The sequence below is a fragment of the Barbatula barbatula genome (assembly GCF_947034865.1).
Source record: "Barbatula barbatula genome assembly, chromosome: 1".
NCBI lineage: Eukaryota > Metazoa > Chordata > Actinopteri > Cypriniformes > Nemacheilidae > Barbatula > Barbatula barbatula.
Genome location: NC_136766.1, coordinates 10,439,977 through 10,465,326, shown reverse-complemented (window position 1 = coordinate 10,465,326; position 25,350 = coordinate 10,439,977). Strand labels below are relative to the sequence as shown.

At 39.9% G+C, this 25,350-nt stretch overlaps 1 protein-coding gene across 8 annotated transcripts in view; it reads left to right on the top strand.

Moving 5' to 3' along the window:
• tcf12 (transcription factor 12) overlaps positions 1 to 22,361 on the top strand; it is an 82,530-nt gene extending 60,169 nt beyond the window's left edge. For 2 of the 8 annotated variants that reach the window (XM_079459731.1, XM_079459732.1), the window contains exons 9-21: positions 4,146 to 4,245; positions 5,026 to 5,165; positions 5,505 to 5,649; positions 6,192 to 6,262; positions 9,012 to 9,153; positions 12,766 to 12,839; positions 14,130 to 14,201; positions 14,688 to 14,867; positions 17,978 to 18,092; positions 18,214 to 18,394; positions 18,532 to 18,767; positions 19,352 to 19,505; positions 19,735 to 22,356. In XM_079459731.1, coding sequence (XP_079315857.1) covers positions 4,146 to 4,245; positions 5,026 to 5,165; positions 5,505 to 5,649; positions 6,192 to 6,262; positions 9,012 to 9,153; positions 12,766 to 12,839; positions 14,130 to 14,201; positions 14,688 to 14,867; positions 17,978 to 18,092; positions 18,214 to 18,394; positions 18,532 to 18,767; positions 19,352 to 19,494 — 1,599 coding nt within the window. In that variant the 3' untranslated portion in view covers positions 19,495 to 19,505; positions 19,735 to 22,356. Of the gene's footprint in view, positions 1 to 4,145; positions 4,246 to 5,025; positions 5,166 to 5,504; positions 5,650 to 6,191; positions 6,263 to 9,011; positions 9,154 to 12,765; positions 12,840 to 14,129; positions 14,202 to 14,687; positions 14,868 to 17,977; positions 18,093 to 18,213; positions 18,395 to 18,531; positions 18,768 to 19,351; positions 19,506 to 19,734 lie in introns of all 8 variants that reach the window. The other 6 variants (XM_079459734.1, XM_079459733.1, XM_079459736.1 and 3 more) reach the window with 6 other exon arrangements.
• The last annotated feature ends 2,989 nt before the right edge of the window (positions 22,362 to 25,350 follow it).

The window sequence follows — 25,350 nt, the reverse complement described above, 5'->3', positions numbered from 1 at the left end:
CAATAAACTTGCTTATTACATTTATCTATTATTCATTGTTATTTTAGCTTTTTACTAGCGAGACATTAATCCTAACGTTAAGTAAAACTTCTAGGTCTTCGTATGTCGCTGCCTTTCTAAGGATAAACATAAGACTCCGGCTCGTGTTTTCACTTCTTTCTGAGGTCATCTGACAAAGTCCAGAGTTAGCTTTCCTCATACACTATTATGACAGTATTCTTTGTTCCTGCACCACAAAACTTACTTTGATCTTTTATATTAAGTATTTCCAGCCTTGTAATGCAGGCTGGGAGGAAAGAGAAAATGAGGAGCATGTGGCTAACTCGGGTCAGAGTTGAGCTTTATGATCCAAAGCAGTGGGTAAATACCCTATAAACTCTTCCTTGTGTTGTTGTTTTATTTATATCTTGGCACAGATATATTGTTTATTTATTAAATGTCAGATGCTCTGAGCATCAACAAAGATAAAAGTCAAATTGGTTTGTTTGAATGTCAAGCTGGTACCAATTCTTTTATGGCCGGGTCCTGGAGGGCAAGTGGTCTCCCCTGCTTTGATTTGGTCAGTTTATGATGTGTGAAGCGTTTTATTTCCTCTCTGCCGTTCTGCGTTTAATTCACATATTTGCACAAAGCGGGCATGTGTTTTTCTAAGGTGTTGGTTTTTCCTGCTTCAAGTCTCATTTGTAAAATTTAGACTTTTGACATTAACAGAAGAAACCTGCGCTTGATGTTCATTATCAAATACATGCAGATACATAGCGGAGCCCTTTTTAAGGTTTTGTTCTGAAAGAAACTTTGCATAATGAGTCAGCGTCTGTAGTTTTTCAAAGCAGACGCTGGTGTTGTTTTGTCGCGCTTGAGAGCCTTTCACCTGTGTCTGAAAGGAACGAAGCGCTTTTAAGTTTCAAAGTTTTACCGTTCGCACATTGTAAGCAGACTTGGCGTGCAAACTGGAAACGTGTCCCTTCAGGACAGAGCTGCTGCGTTCAATAGAGGCTCATTGTCTGAGACTAGCGTGCCTTTTCGCCTTGATAAGTGTGTAAGATGGGAGTTGAAAAGGAAGGCCCTCAGGCTGCGATCTGACTCAAAACAAGCGACGTGCAGAGGCAGGATATTTTCTTGTCACTCGCCGTCCCTCAGCTCTGAGCTCGTCCTTTTGGGTTACACTGTTGTTTGGCCTTCTTTTCTCTTTCCATAATCATTTATGCCATTTCTCTCTCTTTCTGTCTCTCTATTCCCTGCCTCTCACGGTTGTCTGTTAGCTTATCCATATGTTGACAGTTTGGTGGTTTTTCCGTGTGTTGTGATGGATGTGGTTTTCAGATCAAAGGGAGGTGTGACATGCAAGCGGAGGAGAGAAAACTCATTTCACTCATCAGCATGAGCTATCAGAAAAACACACACAGAAAAATATTTATATCGCTTTTTTGCGACTGCAAACATCCTTTTTTGTTATAAATAAAACAGTCGGATGTTGTTTTGGAGACAATAACACCTCTAATAACAAATTTCCTCCCTCAGTTTGTTTTCTATTTGAATATTGAAAAAAGAACAATGAGGGGAAAAATCTTTTAAACATGTTACTGTTTAGACCAGAGAGTCCTGAGTAACTGACAGCTTCCTAATTAAAGCCCCGGTCAAAGGAAGCATTTCCTTTGCTCTCTCTCTCTTTGCCCACTGTCTCTCTCTCTCTCTCTCTCGATCTTTCTTTTATTCTCCATCCTGGCGGTGGAGAGGGGCGCGGGTGTTTAGGAAGGTTTATTAACGGGTCGACTGGTTAGCTCGGGGTAAAGCGGACAATTAGCATTATCCGCTGCCATATGCTGCCCATTGAGCCATGAGGCGGAGACAAAAGGCCCTCTCCCACGGCACCCTAACCTGAGATCATCAGGGGACTTCCAGCGCTGGGTCACATGTGTGCGCCTCCACACCCACGGGAGCCCACCTTAGCTTATACGAGCTCGCCACGCCAATCACATGGGCCCGCATTGCCGTCTCAGCAAGGTGCCCGGGCTGAACACAGCTGGCTTAACTGACTGAAAGAGCTTTAGATGTTGATCTTAATGCAGCATGTGTAGCGAAATGCTGCTGGCGTGTGTTAGCATGTGTGATCTTTATAGGATATTTTAAAATATTGAATGTTATCTGTTATATACATTGAACAAATATATTGAAATTGTTCAAATATTGATTTACTTGTTAATCTGACCATGAATAATTAATTATGATTACTATAAAGATGTGCCAGTAATTAGATTAGATTATATTAGATTGAAGATTATATGTTCAAGACTTTACATTAAAGTTGTATTTATTGGCCATTGGCATTGATATGATACTGTCACAAACTAACAACGAACAATATTTTTACATCATTTATTGATCTTTGTTAGTTCTTACAAATAATTTGTTTATTATCTGTTAATGTTACTTCCTTTTTCATTGTGCTAATGTTAACAGAAGGTAATAGCAACAATAATCAGGGATAGCTTGGAAAATATTTGGAATCTAGTTGTTGTCTATAGAATTTGATAGGACTTTATTTTGGAAAGGAAAGGCCAATGTGATGTTGAACCGAGGGACAGATCGTGTTTAACACGAGGTAATGTGAAACACATTGGGTTGCGCTTCTGCTCTATGTTACAGTGATTAGCTCTTACAAACGTGACCAAGCAATCCGGTCCTCGCAGGGAATTTACGTGCCAGGTGAAGAAAGGACACTAATGCTGTGTCTGGAGTGAATCATATCTCTCTGTCTTAATGACAGACAATGAGGGATGTCCTCTTTTAACATCTTTACCTCTCTTTCTCTCATTTTCCCTCTCTGGGAGGTGGTTTTGTCCCATCTGGTGCAGATGAACTGAGACTGGGCTTTAGCCTTACATCTTTGATCTTCCTCTACTGGAATGGGCACTTTTGCAGCTGTAACCACTGCTCCGCTAGCCCGACCCCATTTCACCCCGCAGCTCCTAAAATACACATACATAAACACATACACACCCCAATGCGCTTGCGTATTAATCCATTTGTTTTGATGCATTGTTTGGCGCCTGTGCATGTCAACGACATCATATTCTAATTAAACATTGAAGCGCACAACACTGCCGATAATCCTCTAGTTTTTGTATTAAGACTTCCAAATTAGCCATCTGTTTCATCAAAGAGTTTGTAAATTGGTGACCCTGGATCACAAAACCTCACGAAAAAAGTCTTGAGTAGAACGGGTACATTTTTTGTAAAAACCAAAAATAGGTTGTTTGGGTTCAAATGAAAGATTTTTTTTGTGGCAAAAATAATAAGGATATGAAGTAAAGATCATGTTGCATGAAGATTTATTGTACATTTCCTACACGAAATACATAAAAACTGTCTTTTTCTGATTGGATGGCTTGTTACAGTGAACAAAAGGCAATTTTCGCAATATTTCGATTTTTTTGCACCCTCAGAGTCCTATCCTAACAAACCATACATTAGTAGAAGGCTTAATTATTCAGCTGTCCGGTGATGTAAAAATCTAAATTTAAAAAAATTGACCCATAAGAAGGTTTTGCTGTCCATGGTCACATATACGTTATGATGCATTGTCTATGTTTTATTGAATAGTCTGATTTCACGGGATGTGTTTATTAGCCCAGGATTTGTGATCCTTCGATACATGAGGATACGCTTGCAATGTGTGCGTGTCCGTGCCAGTCGTTTTCGTTTATAGTTTACAGAGCTATATGTTTTACTTTTAACTCTAAGTTATGAACGGTTGAATACATTTGGGTAGTTGACAGATGTACCGTACGTGACTCCTATGGTGTGAATTAGCAGAAATGTAGAAAGTTAAAAACTGTTCATTATCTATTATTTTATATTATTCATAGTTATCATATTTTTCTCATTTACAGTTTCTTTTATTAATTAATATTTATAATTCTTTCAAGTTTTTTCCGGTCGCACTACAGGCACATTTATTCATTTACAAGTATTTATCATTTTTTTCACATTTAAGATGAAATAAAGCAGAACCTGTCGACCCAGGGTTAGATATAAACATACCATATAGTATATGTGTATATGAACAAAGTAACCCAGGATTACATTTATTAAAGATTTATTAAAGAGAGTAAAAATCCTGATTGTGTTTTTCTTTCATCCAGGTGTACGCACCATCTCCCAACTCAGACGACTTCAACAGAGACTCTCCATCCTACCCGTCCCCCAAACCCCCCAGCAGTATGTTCACAAGCCCTTTCTTCGGTCAGTCATGTCACTCTTTTTATATTCTATGTAATATTACTTGTTATTAACCTATTGTTTACTTGGTTCGCTTTTTACTATTGTTGATTTAGTTTCATAATGGAAAGTCTTAATGCTTTTTTACTAGCTTCTGGCATTATATATTCATTGCCATATGACATGAAATCAAAAATCTTCCATTTATTTACAATTGTATAAACATTTTCCCAACTCAGAACACACAGTTGCTGGTTCGTTCCTTCCCCCACACATTAAATATTGTTATTCTTTTGTAATTTAAAAAAAAATGGGAACCTTCTCTTTACCCATCAGCAACTGCCTATCTTACCGACTTCACAGATGTAGATAGTAAACCAACCAGGCAGATTCAATCTCTGTCAACTTCGATAAAAGTTATACAGTCCCTTGGTCTACGAGGAGTTCTCCCTTAAATGTTGAGGCGGAAGCAAGTGAACTGCGTCTGGCTGAATGTTATCTCAGCTGTGCTCAGGGTTTGGCTCGGGCTCAAGTGTATAAAGCAGACTTAAAGGGAGGCCAGACTGTTTGACATCCTCACAATCCAACATAAGGAGTGTGGGGGTCAGGCTTCAGCTCACATATCAAACTGTGTGTTGTGTTTTGCCTGGTTTATCAGCATTATTGATTACGTAAATGTCACCTTGGTCTTGCTCACAGTTTAAAACTTTCCACAAGTTTAAGGCAAAGTAACTTGCTCTAAAGCCAAAAAAGTAGATGTTTTTTATGTGTCTCATGTTTAAACGCACTTTGTTTTTTAATCAGATGGGACCCACGGTTCCTCTGATCCGTGGAACTCCTCCAATGGGATCAGCCAGCCAGGTTATGGGGGAATGCTGGGAGGATCTTCATCTCACATGCCACAGTCTGGAAACTATACCAACCTGCACTCACACGACCGCCTGGTGAGAACGCTGTTTATCTCTTTTTTGTGGGTTCAGCCAAGGACAGCTGCCATTTTTTTGATTATGTGCAAGATAACTGCAACTTTTGAAGCATAAATTACATACACAGTTTTCACAATGCATTTTTGTGTCCGCATTTTTTATTTGGTTTTGTTAAAACAACAACAATAGCATCAGGAATAAAACCCGCTACTGTACCGTATAAATTGGGTGTTTCATTGCTTTACATTATAAACTAGTTGATTTAGTAAAATCAATACATTGCTCTCTACTTTTTTATATTTCGACATTGTTTGTCTGAAGTTTGTAACCCACGCTTTTGTTTTTTTTCTGTCACAGAACTACCCGCCACACTCCGTGTCGCCCACAGACATCAACGCCAGCCTGCCACCCATGTCCAGCTTCCACCGCAGTAGTGCCAGCACCTCGCCCTTTGTCACCGCATCTCACACCCCGCCTGTCAACACCGCAGAGGGAGTCATGGGTATGCTGTCCCGCTCACGTGACTCCTAGTGTTCCTCTCGAATTATTTCACATTCTGTATTCATGTGGTTGTCTCGCACATCTTTAAAGCTTCACTGTGTAATTTCTAGCAAGTAGAGTTACAATAAGGGCTCATAGGCTTTATTTTGCAAAGTGACACATTGCTGTTCATGTTAAAAAAAACTGATATGAGTCAGTTGAACCAAGACATTTTTTTATCTATTTTATCCTGCCTTATCGGACACATAGCCACAGTTGTTCCTGCATATTAAAGATGGAATAGCTGAAAGTATTTTTATAATAAAATAATGCTTCACTTCACAATGGTTTTCATATGCATTCAGTTTATAATACGTTACATTTTTTTTAAATATCTCTAAACATTATTTTGTGACTATATTTTTGATATAGGGTATATATTGATATATACTTTGTTCGTCCGGTCAATTCACACAACTAGGACCAATAAAAAACATGACACTAATGTCTTTGTAAGCACTGTTCCGATGTGAATGCCATGTCTCTGTGTGGTCTTTTGTGTAGCTGCTGCCAACCGAGGGAACGCCACTGGAAGTTCGCAGACTGGAGACGCGCTGGGAAAAGCCCTGGCTTCGGTGAGGTCTTCTTCCGTTCATTCCATACTTTATAAGTATATAAAGCCATCTATATAAGTCCTTCGTCTGCTGCAAAAATGTAACGTTATTATTTTAACTAGTGAGCTATCCACGTTTCCCGGTATTGTAAACATACCCCTGTTGTTCATCTTGATTCTGGAATCTCCATGTTAATGTGTTGTAGACATAAGTAAGATTACTCTACATAATGGCATAGTAAAAACAGGACTTGTGCTCTTAGTCTGGGTATTAGTAGCAGTGCAGAAGGTTAAGAGATTGAATAAGGTCAGGGGATCTGTTTGTGGATGTTTCTGGACCTAAGCCCGGATAATTGTGCTCTTAATCTTGCAGTATACAAGAAAAGGAGCTGTACATAAAAGCCTGCGGATTATGCATTGGTTTGGGTAATGAGTGCTGGCGTTTATGCTGGTTCACAACGTGTCCTGAAACCGGAGCTCACAATAACCTTTAAAACTTGCCGAGCTTAACTCAAAGACTTATTAAGCTTCCAAAAATCTTGCAGTCTTGCTTATGCTACAGAAAGTCACAACAAGCCTTTTTTTAAAGTAGGAACACATCTGGACTGATTCAGCTTTTCAGACGAAAGCGCAGCGGAGTCACCTCTCCTCCAAGGACGAGGTGCAGCTTTTTCGGGAGCTTTTGCCGTTTTGATATCGGAGAGGTCAAAGTGCCCTCCCCTTCTGAGAAATTAGATGCCTAATGGGTTCTCTTTGATTGGAGAGAAAAAAAAATGTAATAAGAGACTGGGTGAGGCCACAAGTGCACACTCTGGCACACACACACAAACACAAGACAGTGTCGCGGAAAGATAATCACAAATTAAGTCTTTTTGTATTTGCAGACTCAATTCTATTAGCATGATAAAGCCGCAGTGAAACGGACACGGTTGGGCTGCGGTGGAAGGACGGGAGAGAGAATGAAACGAGGGGTGGGGGAAACGTCCTAACTGCTGCGTCTCGGCTCCGTGGGCCGCCCATTGTGGAGCTTTTGTTCGGGTTGCTTTTGGACGGTTTGTGCTCAATGTGCCCCCGCTGGCAAAGAGCAGTGTGACTGATGAGGGGCGGAGATCCGTTTGTTGTTGGTAAAATGAGCGGGTTACACTAAAATAAGGCAGAAGTTGGGACATCAGAGACATCAGAGGCCATGAAGATGGGCATATGACCGTTCATATGAAATAACTATTATACTCTTTTGCTGGCTGACTATGTTTTTTATCATCTAGGTAAAACAATGAACTTTTCTATATCAAGACGAGGTTGGTCAATGTCTTCACAAAGTATTTATTTCTCAGGATGCCTGTTTTTATCACGAACACCCTCACTTACCCCCTTTCTCTCTCTCTCTCTCTCTCTCTCTCTCTCTCTCTCTCTCTGTCTATTCTGAGAGATGAATGTACTAAAGCCCCAGGCAGGATTTGCAGAGCTGATTGAAACACAAAAGTGTGGCATTCAGGGTTTAATAAGAAGATTAATAACGATAGTATCCGCATTTTGATATGTTTTTTAAGTCAAACGAACTTGATGATCCCCTGGAAGTGATGTCCCGCAAGTTTAGAGCCGTTTATTCTCAAATCCTCCCAGATAATTGGGATCAAAACCTGAATACTTCATAGTGGTTTCCATTATGAGACCAAAAACCATTTTAGTAAAACACAGGAAGTACATAGCTTAACAAAAAAAGGTTTTTGTATTTTTTGTGTAATCTGATCCGTGTATAGCGACTAAAACAATAATATAATTAGAAAAAAATTAAGCCTAAAGTAAAAATAAAAAAATCAGAACTGCAGTAACCTTGGCACAACATTAGTGTGATGCAAAAACCTTATTGGCGATGTCAGAATCTGGAGGTCTTTCTTCTACATGGCATCGGTGTGTTTGTTGTGGTGTAGGCAGGGCTGTGCCCATCCCGGTCGCTATTTATTGGGCAGCCAGTGAGAAGCTTTATTACCTCTCATCCATAACAGAAGATGAGCCCGAGACGCCCATCCACACAGCCAGAGGCCAGACTCATTCAGTCTAATGAGCTCCAAAAAGAGAGATTAATGACCATGTCCTCTCTCTCTCTCGCTCTCTCTCTCTTCCTGCATCATCTGGCTTTTCTATATTCTGCTATGTCCTCTATATATTAGAAGTGACATAATGGAGCATGATAAAGCCATTTAAATTATGGCTGGACCACACAACCACATATACTGTACAACAGTAGACATGTGTTAAATGATCAATGTTGGGCATTTGGCCATATTGCCGCCTCTAATCTGAATTCACCAGACAGCATTACTACCACTATTTGTTTTTCTCCCCCTCCCTTGCCTTATAATGGTGGGGTTGTGATGTTTCATGCTCATGTGGTTTCACTTGTGATGTGCAGCATGCAGCGGGTGTGTTGCACGGTCTCAGGCTTTGACTTAATAACAACCACAGATGTGTCGGAAAGCCAGCGAGCGCATGCTGGACTGCAGGTGTCACACAGCCATCTGAGTTTAGGAGGGGCTGCGTGTGTTTTTCTGCAGACATTATAAAGGGTGGCGTTGGTTGTAAAAAGCCCATATGTATGCTGTGAGCAGTTTTTACTGCCGCTCCGCTTGTAAAATCATCAGAATTGATGAGGCAATTTTGGCTGAGGGATGCTAACCGGGATTGTAAAGCCAGAGAGGAAAACAACAGGTTGTGGATTTTAACAGCGAGCTACCTCACAGACTGATTTTTTTTCTCTCTCTTGTTTACAGATTTATTCTCCTGAACACACCAGCAGTAGTTTTCCCTCGAACCCTTCCACTCCAGTGGGCTCTCCCTCTCCTCTGACGGCCCAGGCGGGCTCTGCTTCAGCAGGTACAGTGGTGACGGCCAGCGGCCCCACAGGAAGGGCAGGTAGAGCACTTGTCTGCCTCTCTGACCCACACGTTATCATATCTACACAATCATACACTAAACTAAAGAACTGTTCGAATTAAAATGAATGAATGTCATTGCATCAGATAACAAAATGTTATTTATTTAGAACTAATAAATGGCCATTTTTTAACCACAGCATGTCAGGTGTAGATCATCATATGAAATAACATATCCCACATTTTAGCCTATTATTGTTTAAATTCAAACAAGCATGTTGTGAGCTGCTTTTAATGTGCTGAAGGTGTTTGAAATAGACATAAAAAGAGATTTCTTTAATGCAAACTCGTGGCCCAAAACGTTCATTTAAATCTATTTTATTGTATGATATCTTCGTTTAACTTTGTATTCCACTCACCACTTAATGTAAAAGCTGAATCTTAACACAGCCATATAAATCATGCAAAAAAAAACTTTGTGGTCCAAATTCAGTTTGGGGAGACTAACTCATGTGTCACAGTAATGCCGTGTGGTTGTACACTCGCCCCCTTCTTCCTCACGTAAATGAGCGGACACGTAGACCGAGATTGAAGGTGATGTCGGGGGAGCTGTGTTCGGCGTTGATAGATAACTAACCGATGTGAAGATTTTACCCATGCTCAACAAGACTAACGTAGTCATTTTAAATTAAGAAAACTTAGAAGCACAGGATGCAGAGAAACACACCGTTGTTTCTGCAAATGGAATGTTGTAGCAATGAGCGGGCAGTTGTGTGTGTTCAGTGATATACTGGTGACAGCTGTGTCTGTCCCGCTCCTTGGCTTCAGCTGTTGCCCTGTTCCTCACACAGCTGTTGCCTGTGACAGACCAGCCTGCGAAGATCCTCATTTATTAGCCTGACTGACTAAGAGAAAGGGAGGGAGAGGATGACTCAGCTCAGAGAACGTCTATCTCTCCAGATAGCTTGCCGCACCTTATGATGTCACTTTCTGTCCTTTTACTGTATGTAGCCTGGCTTGTCCCAGGTTTTGTGATGTTAAGAATGCTGTTAAGTTTACCATACATTAGCCTTTTTTTGCAGAAGCCAGTTGCTGATACCAAGAGAGTCCCATATGAGACCCAGTCTGTGAAATAACAGCTAAAGTCATTTTTGTGATTGTCTACATAATGTAAAGAACATCCAGTGAAAATATAACCTTCTAATTCTCTTTAATATTGAATGAATAATGCCATGTCAACCACTGAAATAAATGTTTGGAATGCCAGCAGTTTTTGTTTTATAATATGATAAATAAAATCATTGTAGTATTTATTGGATTATAAATGAAATTTTGAGTACTAAATCAACTATTATATAATGATAGCAAAAATTATCTATAGCAATAAACACATATTACCTATTGGATTGCCTGACTTCTTATAGCATAACTAGATCATGCGACTTTGGCCTGGATTTCACAGACGGGGCACATTTATAATGCATTTTAAAAATGATAGCAAATAACAGACTATCCTGTTGCTTAATTGGTGGAGCATTACGTTAGCAACGCAAAGGTCATGGGTTTGAACCCCCGGGGAAGACAAAAGCTGATAAAATGTATACTTAATCATCTGATATTTAGCCGTTTTGTGTTTATTAGCATTTTAATTGGCCTGGACGATATGTAAGTCTAGTTTACTTTTGGCACATGTACCATATTCTTCTCTCCCTACGATTTTATCACATCATTAAGTTGATTTATATTCCCAAGCAGGCAGTCAAAAGCCCCTTTGATATCTGGGGCCTTTTATACATTGAAGCCTTTTGATTATGCTGTTCTTAGACGCCGCCACACATAGTTTAATGATGTTATGATTAAGCTGAAACATATCCATCTGTTCCTTAAACTCAGCCATTAGACTCACTTATAGCCGTGCCTTTGCTGCCCATACCGGCCAATTAAAGCCCAGCACCGCGTGCGGACCCCCACACAGGCTCACAATCATTTGTCAAGCCGGCCAACGGTATGGAGGACTTATTAAACACCGCACTTGCTACACATGGGGAGAGGAGAGAGAGCCCTCATTTCCTGCCCCAGAGTAATTCTTAATAGGCTGTTAATGAAAGTCTGTTTCTGAGGGTTTCGCATTTTTAGAAGCAGATTGCTTCAAATGAGGGTTGCTTACATTTTGGAGGGAATGAATGGTTGGAAAATCTACTTAAACAAGTTCCTGTCAGAGGAGAGGTGAAATGAACTCTGCATTTTGCTTGCCAGATGTATGACCGCAAACGGTCCATCGCAACAGTTATGACAACCGGCAAAATAGAAAATCTGTGATGTAAACAAAGTACCTGAAGGTACAGTTATGCTTGGTTCGGTTTTGAGTCGGTTTAAAGACAGCGAATGCGGGTCTCCAAAAATAATAAGCCAAAGACCTTCATTTGGTCCGTACTACATTGTGCAAGTTTCCATGTAGGATTTTCTTCCTTGGATTGTTTGTCAGCTAGAGAGACTTCGTTTTTGGAATGAAGGGAAAGTAAGCCCACCTCCCCCACACCATTTTTTGATTTGTGATTAGCAGATGTGCATTCTTTTCGAGCAGTGTTGATTTACGGCCAGTGAGAATCGGCACGTTTAGACGGAGACCAGACCAGAGTCATTTACATCCTTTTGATAGACCCTTCCAGTCTCACAAAAACACAGCCACTGAGTACTTCCAGCAGTGGACCGAGACTTAATACGAGAAAAACGGGGGTCCGAGAATCTGACCAGTGTGTCTTTCCCTGTTTTTTTATATTTGACAAAACAGTACTTTTTGCAGTCACCATACACTAACACCGTCTACCATAAGATTGCTCGCCATCCAGTAGGTTGTGAGTTTTGGTCTTATCCTGTCACGTCAGGTTTATCTGAGTCCAGACAATACTTGCCCGTATCTTGCATTGTTCTCGAATCTTTTTTCGTCATGACTTCATTAAGGAAAGGAAGTAGGTGATGTCCCTCAATGCTGGTTAGTGTACTTTTGCGTGTAAGGCTCGACCACGCAACCTTCTCACATTGCAGGATACGGCCCAGTCAAAGGAAATGATGCGTCTGGAGACCTGGAGAAAAACAACCCACGTTGAGAATAGATTAAATCAGACTATATAGGAAATTAGTTTTAGTCTATTGTGACCTGAACCATTTGCATTAGACCTTGTGGAACATTGCCTAACAATATACCAAACTGCTGTATGTGATATATCGAATCAGTGTTTATTAATAAAATAATATTTATTACAACAAAGTTATTTTCTTTGTGTTACTATTAAAGAGAAAGTAAATTTTTTCGTCAACATTCAGTCATTTCCTGTTCCGGTACATTGTCATATTAACTTCAGTGAGTCATATCCAGAAGCTGATTCAAATGAATCAATGAGTCATTCAGACTGATAACCCGAATTTGAGAGTCATTTGTAACTGATTCATCAAACAAGCTAAACTAAAATGTATTTATCTTTGTTTTTGTGTGCATCCAGCGAACAACAATCGCACACAGCACTAACCATGCAATACAGGAAAATTGATGTGCATTGCTCGTTCGTTTCAGACATTCAGCATCAGTTCTCATCTGTGTAAATGAAACTCAGGTGGCAGGTGTCTTAAACTCTCTCTCTCTCTCTCCCCACAGGTACAACTCAGTGGCCCCGGGCGACCGGACAAGCACCTTCCTCCCCGAACTACGACAACTCCCTCCACTCTCTGGTAAGATGTCTCTCCTACCCAGACACTGAGCACTTTTAATGGACACTGTGTTAGTAGATGGCTCGCTCTTGGAGGGCAGGGGGTAGCTTTACATAGACATTCCTGGCTGACAAATGTCAGAAGCGGGACAGGGAGGGGTACAGAACAATACACGTCCCTTGGGGCGTGTCTCCTGCCATCTGTCCTCTTTCGTCCGCGATGGATGGAGATTGGCCGGGATGGATGGATGAGGTGGTTGGGGATTGGTTAGGGTGTGTGATGGGGTGGGGTGCTGGCAGCTGCTGCGTTCAACCACTGCCATAAGATTCCAGGACTGACTGGGGATCTGAGCCACAACAGGATATCAGTTTACACACACACACAAACACACGCATACAGTCCTTGCCACACCATACATTCAAACTATGGGGTGTGTAGATAAATATTTACTCTCATGCTTGATGTGCCAGCTGTGAGTGGATTTGAGTTTTTGTGGTGCGTGTACAGAAATACATTTCGGGATTTCCGCAGTATGAATTTGTTAGTGTTCTCGGCTGTTAATAAAGTGTGTTTTGTGGTTCACAAGTGTATTAGAAATACCCAAAATACATTCCTTGAAATCCTGCATCTGCCAAACTGGCAATGTCGTTGTACAAACCGCTACCCCATAATACTTTGGTTGCCTGTTTATTATTCGAAAACTGTATCCTGAATACTAAGTATTCAGACATCCTACTTCCCTGCTAAAAGAAACTATAGAAACCCATTAGAAACCAATACAGAATTTGTAATAGTTTCCAATAAAATTGCATTATGAGCCATTAAATCAATTACACAGTTAATTTTTGTAGTGTGTTTTGGGCTTTATTTAAATAGGATTTAACATCCTTCCAACAGAATCAGTAGACACCATTATATTTTCTACAAAAATGCAATTCCCATTAAAACCATAGATTTTCTATTGTGGTTTGGGCATAGTTCTATTGTTTTTTCAGCAGGGTTGTTTGACATGCTTTTTTGCATACATAATAGAGGTGGAAGTTTGCATACTTGAAACCAAATATAAACAGTGGTTCCTCTAGAAACAGGACATGAGCTGTGATTGGCGGAGTGGGCTGTCAGTCAAAGCGCTGTGCATCATAAGTAGTTAGTTGAACAAACAGCAGGATTTTGACAAAAGGATTTTGATACTTGACAGACTGGTTTGATGCCCTCTGCTGATCTCTCGAGCTCTGCTTGCGTCTCCCTTGCCTGTCTGTCTGTCTCAGAATGTATGTGTCTCACTACTCTCCTCTTCCTGTCTGACTGTAGAAAACTCGTGTGCACCAGCAGCTTCATGAGCATCTGCAGGATGCCATGTCCTTCTTGAAGGATGTCTGTGAGGTATTCCCGCTCTTCAGATAGTCACCTCCTCTACTACTTTTCTTTAAGCCATCAGCGTTCTTCAGCTTTCTTTTCAGCTGTCATACCTGGAAAACTTCCCATTCATTAGTTTATCGGCCAGACTTTTCTGTTTTGTGCTTTATTGTTTTGCCATTTCATCTTTTATTGATTGTCTTTTATGACTAAAGACATTTACTTTGATTTAATTAAGATCACAGTTTTGGAAAACTGTCATTGATTTTCTTTGTTTATTCTGCCAGATGTTATGTAAATAGCTTTCACTTTTCACATGTTTTGTTTTGTTCTATATGCTTTGTTTTTCTAATGTGCCTTTGTTTTATGATGCGTGCCATTCTGTGATTCCTTGTCAAAATCCACATCATTCAAATCTCTGTTGATATTTGTTTTCCTATTCACCTTATGTTGTTTTCTCTCTCTCCTCCGCTTCCCCCACTTCCCTTTTTTCTCAACCGCTGCTCATTCCAGTCTCGAATGGAGGACAGGTTGGACAGGCTGGATGATGCGATCATTGTCCTCCGGAACCACGCCGTGGGTTCCACTGCCAACCTGCCGAGCGACATCCAGAGCCTGTTGGGACAAGCACACAACGGGCCGGTCAATAATTTCTCCGCTTCCGGATTGGTCGCCAGCCGAACAGCACAGATGGTAATGAAAACTTTGAAAACTAGCTTATTTGTTTCAGTGCCCTCTGAATTTCTTTCGAGTTCAAAGTCCCTCGCAGTTATTAGAGGCAGGAGAACGAGATAAGCATGGGTTTTTTCATTGTGCTTCTCCAAATAGCCTCATAAACAGAGTTAAGCCACCTGTTTAAAATGAAGGCCTGGCCATGTGCTGAAACTGAACTATTTTCCACTGAGAGCAGTTTAACTTAAACCCACATACTTTCCATAAGCGTAATGGCTGGACCCAAGCTTGTTCTCCCTATGCGAGCTGCGTTCCACGGGCTGAATGGGAAAAGCAGTCACAGTAGATTATAGTAGACCAGTGCCGGTCTGGAAGACATTTCCGTAGCGTAGCACTCATTGGGGCTGTGGGGAGCTCTGTATCACTCCCACATCCCACGCCGTTCATTCCTCGCTACAGAGAGATTAGCACACAGCTGTAATTGAAGGAACAGCCAAAGGAAGGCGTTTCCGATTCCCGATAATACAAAATAATCAGGACATTTGTTTTGCTTCAGACAAGAACCACTAAAAACATGACAAAAACAAATGTTATTTGATTTCCTATTAAATTATATAACGCAGACGTCTTTGTTGTTGGACAAAGACGATAGCAATACAAATGTTTTTAAGAATGACCAATATAAAGCTTTGCCTCACCACATAAAGGACCTTTCCTTTGCTGTTCTTATTGCTATTCTTCTTTCAGAATAAACTGGCTGTTTGACCACATTTAAATTCTGTTATTTATTTACCCTCATGTCGCTTAAAATTTTATTTTTCCTGTGGAACATATTTTGAGAAAGTGGTTTTGTGGCCATAAAATGGAAGTCAATGAAGGCCAGTGTTGTTTGGTCACCAACATAACTCAAAATATGTTCTTTTGTGTTCTGCAGAAGAAAGAAAATCATTCAGGTTTGCATTAACATGAGGATGAATAAATAAAGATAATACATTTTTGGGTAAACTATGCTTTTAGGTGTCTTTAACAACCAATTTTATTATATTTAATATTTTTGAATGCCAATTATTGTCTGGAATGCTGTGTGATAAGTGAAGCCCTTTCGATCCGTGTATTGACAGCACACATGTCAAACAAAATTAACAAAATCAAACTGCACAACTGCACAAATATTCAGATTGTTGCTCCACAGTTTATTAGATGATTCCTTCCTTCCTGTTCACGCTAGCCGCGCAACTCTGTGCTCCAAAAATAATTCACATCCTAAATGAAACACGTCAGGAAACACAAACTCTCACGGCTCTGGTTTGTTCTCTTCACACCGGCCCCGCAGCTTGTTGACGTGCCAATGATAATTTATTGCCCAAATCTAAATGAAACCCGAGGATCCACACAGCTCTGCTTTGTCACACAAAGTTAGTTTTACCGTTCATGGCGTAGATGCCGTTTATGTTTTAGTCATGATGAACGGTTTATTCAAGCGACAGAGCAGTGCTGTGATAATTCAGTCAGATCCTTCTTCTGTGTGGGAGCTGTTAGACTGATGTCAGTGGTCTATGTGTTCACGTGCACACAAATGGAGCTGTGTGAGAGAGACCGTCCTCGTACACACACTCAGACAAGGTCCTGATTCAACACGGCCAGCGTGCTTTTATTTTGGTGCACCCTTTTCTCTTTCTGTCTCTTTCTTAACAACTTGGCAAATCTGATGCTTTAGTCGTGTGTGTCTGAGCGCCTCAGCTGTATGGTAATCAAGCCCCGACAGGAAAATGCCCGCCTTCTTTGGTCGGCACCCCCCCTTCCTTTGCCAGTCTTCTGCCACAGACAAAGAGTTGTTTGGACACCTGTTGAGAGTGGTGCTGAGATTAGTGCATGGGGGAAGGGGGTTCGATGCTGGGCGGCAGAGAGGTTAACAGAGGCCAATAGTGACTTAGGAACACATTCCTGAAGGAATAAGGGGAAAGACCTCCTCTACCACCATTTCCCCCCTTCTCCACCGAGTGGCCCCCTCCTTTTTCTTATCTGTGGCCGTCAATCTTGTGGCTTCACCGAAAAGAAACTGGATGGTGGGTAAACTCGGTCTCGCCCACTGTGGCTAGGGTGGCAGGATGAGAGAAGGACAGCGTAGCAGAGAGTCAAAGCGGGGCTGTGTGTTTCGCTAATCAAATGACAAGAGCTTGATCAAATCCAGATGCATTTAGAAGTCGCCAGTGACGAATGCTGGTCAAACAGCCATTTGATGTTCGGCTTTAAAGGCCAGATTGTTTATTGCTGTATCCATGTATAAAAAGTTATTTTCCTTTGATGGGAAGTACGAAGAGCAGACTTGACTCGAAAAAATATGACATGGCGTGTTGTGAAATGTTCTTTTATATTAAAATAAAACCGCAAATATAATTTCATTTTTTAAAGGATAGTTCAACAAAAAATATATATTTTGGGCATTTAGTCACCTTTATGTCGTTCGAAACCTATACATGTCTTATTTTTCTGTTGAACACAAATGAAGGTATTTTAAGAAATGGTTTTGTGTCGATACTGTAGTGTAGAGGTCACTGGTACCAGTGTTGTTTGGTTACCAACAATCTTCACAATTTCTTCTTTTGTGTTCTGCAAAGTCATACAGGTTTCAAATGACATGGGGGTGAGTATAGATGAGCATTTGTATTTTAGGCCAACATTTCCACCTATGCCAAACGAGAAAGTGAGCCTCACTTCTACTAAAACGTAATATTGTCTGAAAAGGTGCAGTCCATCCAGTCCAATGTTACATTGCAATCAACCTCAAAGTGTAGACATAGGCTTTTAAAATGAAAACCAAAAGAAACATAATAATAGTATTTTTTGGTGCAACAGAATTGAAGTACTGTTTTTCTCTGAGTGCGTATTTGGGGCTGTGAAGGTCATTCTTTGTAGTGTGAATACCACTCTGTTGTTCAGAGAGGAGGTCATAGTCTACAGTAGGAACACGGAAACTCTAAGCTTTGAAGTCCAAGATCTGTCTCTTCCCCGATTTAATGTAAATCACTTTTGTTGTCTCGGCACTGATCAGATGGCTTTGTGATCATAGAGACCCTTGATGTTTTGCTCTGTTCTCTGCCTTGTGTATTTATGGCTATCTGATCTGACAGGGCGCTGTTCACCGCGAAGAAACCGCCAGCCTGAACAACAACCACGGTGGCTTGCAGGCCAACGCTGGCCCCACCTCCAGCTCGGAGCTTAACCACCAGGTGGAAACATTCAGAGGTTAGAAAGCTTTTTAACAGCTACTTGTTTAGTTTTTGTTACTCAGTTTAATACATGTTGACTCTTATCGGTCTTGTATGCATCTCTGGTAATGAATTATATTCTGTTGTGTGTATGACAGCACTCGCTGGCAGTCTGGCTAGTCAGATCGCTCCTCTGGAGCTCAAATTGGAAAATCACGATAAAGATGATATGCATGACAACTCTTCTGATGGCCTAAAATCAGACGACGAGAGCGACAAAAGGGATCTTAAGGGGACTAGGGCAGGAACTCGTCCAAGGCAGGGACCTACATCACCGAAGTACTAGCCTTAAAATATTCTTCATTGAATTTCGAGACCATAAATCTATTCGGTTGCATGCTCGTGTGAAGCTTTAGTACGTTTCACACCAAATTATAATTTCTTTCGGACTGATTGTTTTGTACGTCTTTCCGCAGCAGTAGTATTAATGAAGACGAGGACCTGAATCCTGAGCAGAAGGCGGAGCGCGAGCGTGAGAGGAGGATGGCCAACAACGCCCGCGAGAGGCTCAGGGTCCGAGATATAAACGAGGCATTTAAAGAGCTGGGTCGCATGTGTCAGCTGCACCTGAAGAGCGAGAAACCCCAGACCAAACTGCTCATCCTTCATCAGGCCGTCGCTGTCATTCTCAGCCTCGAACAGCAAGTCAGAGGTCAGATGCCGTCCCGCTCTAATGCACATATACATCCACAGAAAAAAATAGAAGAGCATTCATAATTTTCGTTTATCAGCATTTCTAGATGTCTTGTGGCTATTCCAGTCCAATGTCTGTTGAATTACAACACAATCAAACCTCAGGACTGACAATAGTCACCCAACAGCAAGGTGAAAGACTGACAGCGTGACAAGACAGAAGATGTTTTGTATTAATATTAGTGTTGTATTGCTTAAAAGTGAATATGAACTAGGTATTTGAGGTCTGAATTTTTTTTTGACCCATTTCTCCAGTTTAGATTTTCTGCAAATAACATTTTATTGAACTTTGTCAGAAATTTTGCTAGTAGTTTACAGAATAAAATGAAAATGATTAAATTAGTAAATTCTGTACTTTGCACTATTAATGTAATGCAATTCTTAATGCTTTTACACAGTTAGCTAAATTATCAAATAATATATAGTATGAAATATGTCAGTTCTATAATGAAAATCCACAGATATAATTCCGGTACTGGTTTAATTGAGTCAAATAATTTATAATTTGATGTGTAATTTTTTGGTTCATACTTATGTGTGCAGAGAGGAATCTAAACCCCAAAGCAGCCTGCCTTAAAAGAAGGGAGGAGGAGAAGGTGTCAGGGGTTTCAGGTGACCCCCAGCAAGCCCACCCGCCTGTGCACCCAGGCCACACAGACACATCCAACCCCATGGGCCATCTTTGAACACTGGCCAGGTAACCTACATCTAGAATTAGTAACATTTAACCATTTGGAGATATAATATGAGTAGGTGATAAAAAACACTATTAGCAAGATGTTCTTTGCTCTTGCTGAGACATCAAGATCGATTCCCAGGAATATGCCTTCATGCAGTGTATACTTTGAATGCACTTACATGAGAAGGAAATCAGAACATGCCCACTAAGTTTTAACAACCATGCTCGTCTTTCTCTCACTTTTCAGAGCAAATGGATCCTGATGGCATGTGTTAGACAGAGTTGGTGACCTTGCTTTCCACGGGCAGACAGGACTCACAGTTTGTGTCACAGATTTGAAAAGACAGACCACTTGAAGCAAAATTCCACCGTTAAGCAATCCTGAGATTGAAGAAAACTGGCAAGTGCCCAGCTCCCTGTGAAGACATCCCGTATCGATAAGCAACTTTCTGCCCACCAGAGAAAATTAAGCATAGAAGCCCCTCAGCAGCACATATCGCCGTCCGCAAGCCGTGTGCCGCAGCTGTACAATCAAAGACTGTCAGTTGTCACCCCTCCACCCTATACGTGGAAGTTGCCTTGTGCCTAAACTGAATTGACGAATGCATTGTAACAGCTAGTGTTTTTTTTCCGTTTGTTTATAATTTTTTCCTATTTATTATGTTACTGAGCTGTAAGTCTGTGTGTAAAGGGAAAGTTCTGACATTGCTATGAAAAGCTGGTGGTGTTTCAGTAGATCTGCAGTTTGTCGCGTGCCGTCCGCACACCTCTCCCGCGTCGGTCTGTGGAAGGGCCTCTCCGCTCAACATCCACTTTACGAGATTAATATATTTTTATCGCACTCAGATCAAATTCCATGCCCTCGGAAGAATTTAATGGTGTTCGAAGACTCAAGGATCCCTTGGTTTAGGAAAATTTAAGAAATAATATATTATTTATATTTATCGTACATTCATTCCGCAAAGAAAACAGCAGGAGAAACCAAAACTACCTAATTCTTTATTTTGTATGTCGATAGCGTAGTTCAGAGTTTTCATCTAAGTCAGAGGTTAAAGAGAGTTAAGGTGAGCGGCCAGATGGCATCAGACTGTGCGTTTTCGGTTGGATTCCTTGGAGTTTGATGGTGGAACGGCAAACTCTGGCTTTACTGAAAGATCAAACACAAACTGACATGTTTATAATCATTAGGAAGCAGTTCAGATACAGAAAGTTACAAGACCCCAGCATTCCCTGCATATTTCTTAGTGTCTTAAATGGAAAATGGGACACAGTCTCGTCCTTTTGATTCCTTTGCCATATAGTGTTAAGGTGAAAACATATTTCCGATGTGATGCAGTTTATTTGTATTCAGATGTTACATTATTGGGTTCAACAGCCGTGGTAACGCCGAGGGCATCTGTACCGAGGAACCTTTCATATACCGTTGACCTGCATCGAAGGAGTTAGACATGGCACTGAGTGAGAGGAGTTGCATTTAAAACGATGACCATTACTTCACCTGGCCTGAATTGAAATTTTGCTTTATGTTTGTTTGTTTGTTTTTTCTTTCATTCTAAAACTATTAACAATTATAAATGAAAAGGAAAAAAAATACTCAAAGTAACCACATGTTATATGTTTATTTGTACTTGTATACAAAGCATTTCTCTAGGCTTCATAGTAAAGCGTATATTTGTCGTGTGAAAATAGAAGGATGTTCTAAGTTACTTAGAATGGCTTTGTCTTTCTCCCCAATGCATTGAAGTACTTGATACTTTATCAGCAGAATGTGAGCGCAATGTCTGTTAGAAAAAGAGAAGCTCTTTCAATTCAAATGCTGTGAAGCATCAAAATCAACAAACAGTGGAAATGATGAACAAAACCAGTTTCGATTATTTTGACAGTTTGTTATTGCTTTTTTTGTTCATTTTCATAGAGCAGCGGACACCATTTTTATTTTGTATGCTTTTTTACTTTAAGACCAAAAATTGTTGCTTGGTTTGTTGTCTTCCATGCGTTCACTCTATTAGAGGAGAGACGGCCACATTAAAAAATAATCGGTCCCTGAATTACAAAGTCAAAAGAACAAAAGCATAAAGGCACATTCATCAGAATATCAGCATTAATTTCCATCTGTGTTTTTTTCTCTTTTGTTCTGTGGCGTTACCTTCCTTGACAAAATTATTGTAGAGTCCACTATAGTCTTTGTGGCCTTGTTATACATTTCAGTATTCAAGAGCTTGTATTTTTGCCAGCTTCAAATGAATCAAGGTTATGAGTCATCTCTTTGTCTATTGTTTCATTTCCTTGTTTTTTTCCCTTTTATTCTGTGTTCTGTTTTTCTGTAAGTTAGATTTTGCTATATGCCCTGATGCTTTCCCTCATAACAAAAAATCTATGAAAAGGATAAAAAAACATGTGGCTTATTTTTCACTATAGTTAGTCTTTTATACAATAATATTGTAAGAACATTTCTTGAATTCTAAATATTACTCTTTCTAGATTTTTTTAAATCAAAAGTTTTGAGTAAAAAGTTTCTTACTTTATTTTACTATATTAGATAGTAAAAAATGTACGGTTATTTACAATAACCTGTTCATTATTATAAAAAGATTATTGATAGCATCTTAAGAACATAAGTAGGATTGTAGCTTGCAGTCTAGTACATATGGGGTATTGTACGAGCTCGATGTTCCAGAAGATGTGCCCTCCATTTCTGTCTACAGTCTGCATTGTTGGTTGATGAAAGATTTGTGTCAAAATTCAAGGTATTGTCAATGCACATCAGAAAACCAGCAGTAAGAAATTCAATTCTTTTTTTTCTGTCTCTGTAACAGAAAACACAATATGTATATAACATTTATGTAGCAATAAATGTGCCATCTTTTTTAACTGAATTGTATGCGAGTTTATTTCCCTTCACAAGTGGTTGTTTTTATCCTTGGCTAAGAGCATCAAAAATTGTTTTTCATTTGTTTCACTTAACGCTTGGCACAAATTTGCAGGGCTCTCGTTTAACATCTGTTTGAAAGGAGTTTTAACAACTCCGTGTACACTGCATTACATTTAGTATGGAAATTATTTTTTTAAAAGTTTACATTACTTTTAAAATACTCTTTGCATTTGATCAAAGAAAGTATTATTTTGCCATTTCAAATTCTCTATTTGGCTTGTGTTCTAGCAAAAACGTTTGCCTTCGTGAAACATTTGTCTTTAACTTAAGTAAGAGACAAAAATACTTTTCTTCTCAAGTGAATGATAGTGGGGAAATAAAATTCTTCTGCACTGAGCTACAACACACTTGACTATTGCTCTTTCATTTCAGGGTGTGTGCATATTCCCACATATTCCCACTGTTAACTGACTTTCCTTCCTAATTAAATTATTTTCTTTTCCATTTTGGTGTCGGTTATGAAAAATGGGAGCACCTGTTTTGTCCCAGCAGTGGTGAATGGTTCGCAGCCAAAGCCTTTCTGCACAATGCAACTTCCACATGAAACTCTAATAACAGTTTGCTCTATTTATTTCTCATTTTTCATCTCAGCCGTACATTTTTTTGCAATGACATCAGTCCTGGCTGTCCAATTAAAAGACTAAACTAAATCCCAGAACTCATCTCCCTGTCTCACACATCTGCCTTCAATTATGTCTCGGTACATAAGTGTGAGAGACAATTTCTCATTGGATTCGTCCTGTGCTGACAGATCCGGCACCAGATCTGTTGTAAGACAGGAGCAACGCTGGGGAGGAGATCTCAGCTATTTCTGACTCTGTCAGCCTTCCAAACAACACCTCATCTGAAGATTGCTCCAACTCCACTGACTGGGTGGGAAGGCTTTGTTCCATTTCCTCCCAATGTGTGTGTTTTTGTGTGCCTGAGTGTGCACATTCCTTTATCAAAACCGTGCCCTGGAGTGTTTACTTGCAGTCAACTAGAAAAATGGCCAATTTATTTTATAAACATGGGACCACCGTGTTTGAAAGCTACTTCCTGTGGATCTGGTTGCCTGGGACAGCACTAAAAGGGAGTGTTTTGGTGGGTTTGCTCACAGAAGCATCTTGAATTCTGCTGCGGGAATATTCTCTGTCCCTAGGAGTGATAATATGAGACAAAATTGCTATTTCTATACAGAAAAGTTGATTTAGTACAAGATCACAAGATTTTAAACATTCTATCAGGTATATATTACAAGGAGTTATGTGCCATCTCAGTGTAAATCAATATAAGAGCATAGCCTATAGCCTACTATTACACTTACTTTACATGACTAGACCCATGAAGCAAATGAACATGTGCAGTTCGAATGGCCTTTCAGATGATTAAATCATATTAATATCTGTTGTTATGTAAGGCACAATGTACAGGCAGCCGGTTGTTATCGCAGAAATAAGCCCCGACAGATCAGGACCCGACACGAAGCCAAGGGTCTTGTATCACACTGAAGGGGCTTATTTCGCCATAACAGCCAGCTGCTTGTACAGCTTATTACACGACAAATTGCCATATGAGAAAAAAAATTGATATTAAATCGTAATTTGAAATATTTGATTAGCTAAATTTTACCGAATGCAGACCTTCCGCGAGGAAAAGCCTTTTTCTTTCGTATTTAAGGAAAGACGTTCAAATGTCAGCAGGCAATTTGGTTTAATCACTTGTAAATATAATGTCATGTTATTAAAAGACACATTTATATTTAATTTCTCAAAAAAACTGTCAAAATGATTTGCAGCATACTGTTATTAGTTTTGAGAGGTTGTTATCTGGGAATAACGAACCTGCAAATGTGTCGACTGACCAATCAGAATCAAGCATTCTAAATCAAGAATCCAAATCAAGCAATGTAATGAAATATTTGATTTAACATTATAGACATGAATTTAAACCAAAGCAATACAATTCCCGTTATAACCATAAACTTGTATGTGAGGGTAAACATGTGACCAAAAAAACGGGCTTCTATTTGCTATTTCTAAGTTTATGGTTATGGGAATCGTGTTGCTTTAAATGGAAAATATAACAGGCGTGGTGTGTTACTGGTAACGATGGTTTGATGTCTTGTGTATTGCCAAATGTTAAATGTTTATAAGGCCCCAAACACAATAGCATGAAATAATTTCCCAAAAGGAAGCAGATTGAAACTAGGCAAAATATTCAAATGCACTTTATTGATTAAAACGTTTGAAGCGTGTAGACTAAAGTATGATGCATCTTCGGAATGGAGTAAACGCGGCAATATCATTACTGATTCTCCGTTCACGTCAGTGGCCCGGATCCCCAAACAGGGAGAGAGAGCGCTCTCTGCTGAAGGGATGCAGCGTTTGTTTTCTGAAACTTAACACAGCTAGAAGACTTCATCTAGTGTTCAGGTACCCACACAGAGAAATGAAAGGTTTTTCACTCATGTTCGACTACCACGTGTTGCTTCTTGCGTACAAAGATACGGACAATATGTTAAAATTACTTTATAAAATGTTATATTTCCGTTTTGTCCGGCCGACAACATCCGGTCATATTGTTTTAATTGCCGGTGTTTAAATCGTCAAGGGGTCAATAATAGCCTAAAATATATCTCCGTGTGACAGGAAAAGTACTCTTAATCTGAACCATCTATTATGGTATTGTTCTTTAACGTCATTTCCATGATAATGTAGACACCAGTGTATACAGTGTGTTTCATTTGGATTACCAAGAAAGTCATTATGCAATTGATGATTTGTCATTTGCATTATGTACACCGTCCGTAGAGCTCTAGCGCTAGATGGCGCTGTCAGTCTTAAAGAGTTGTCTGGACATATAACAGTCTGCCGATGAAGTTTTATGTTCATTTTTAAAGTACGCAAAATGCAAGGCTTTGTTTAATCATACTGTTCTTTGAAAACTATA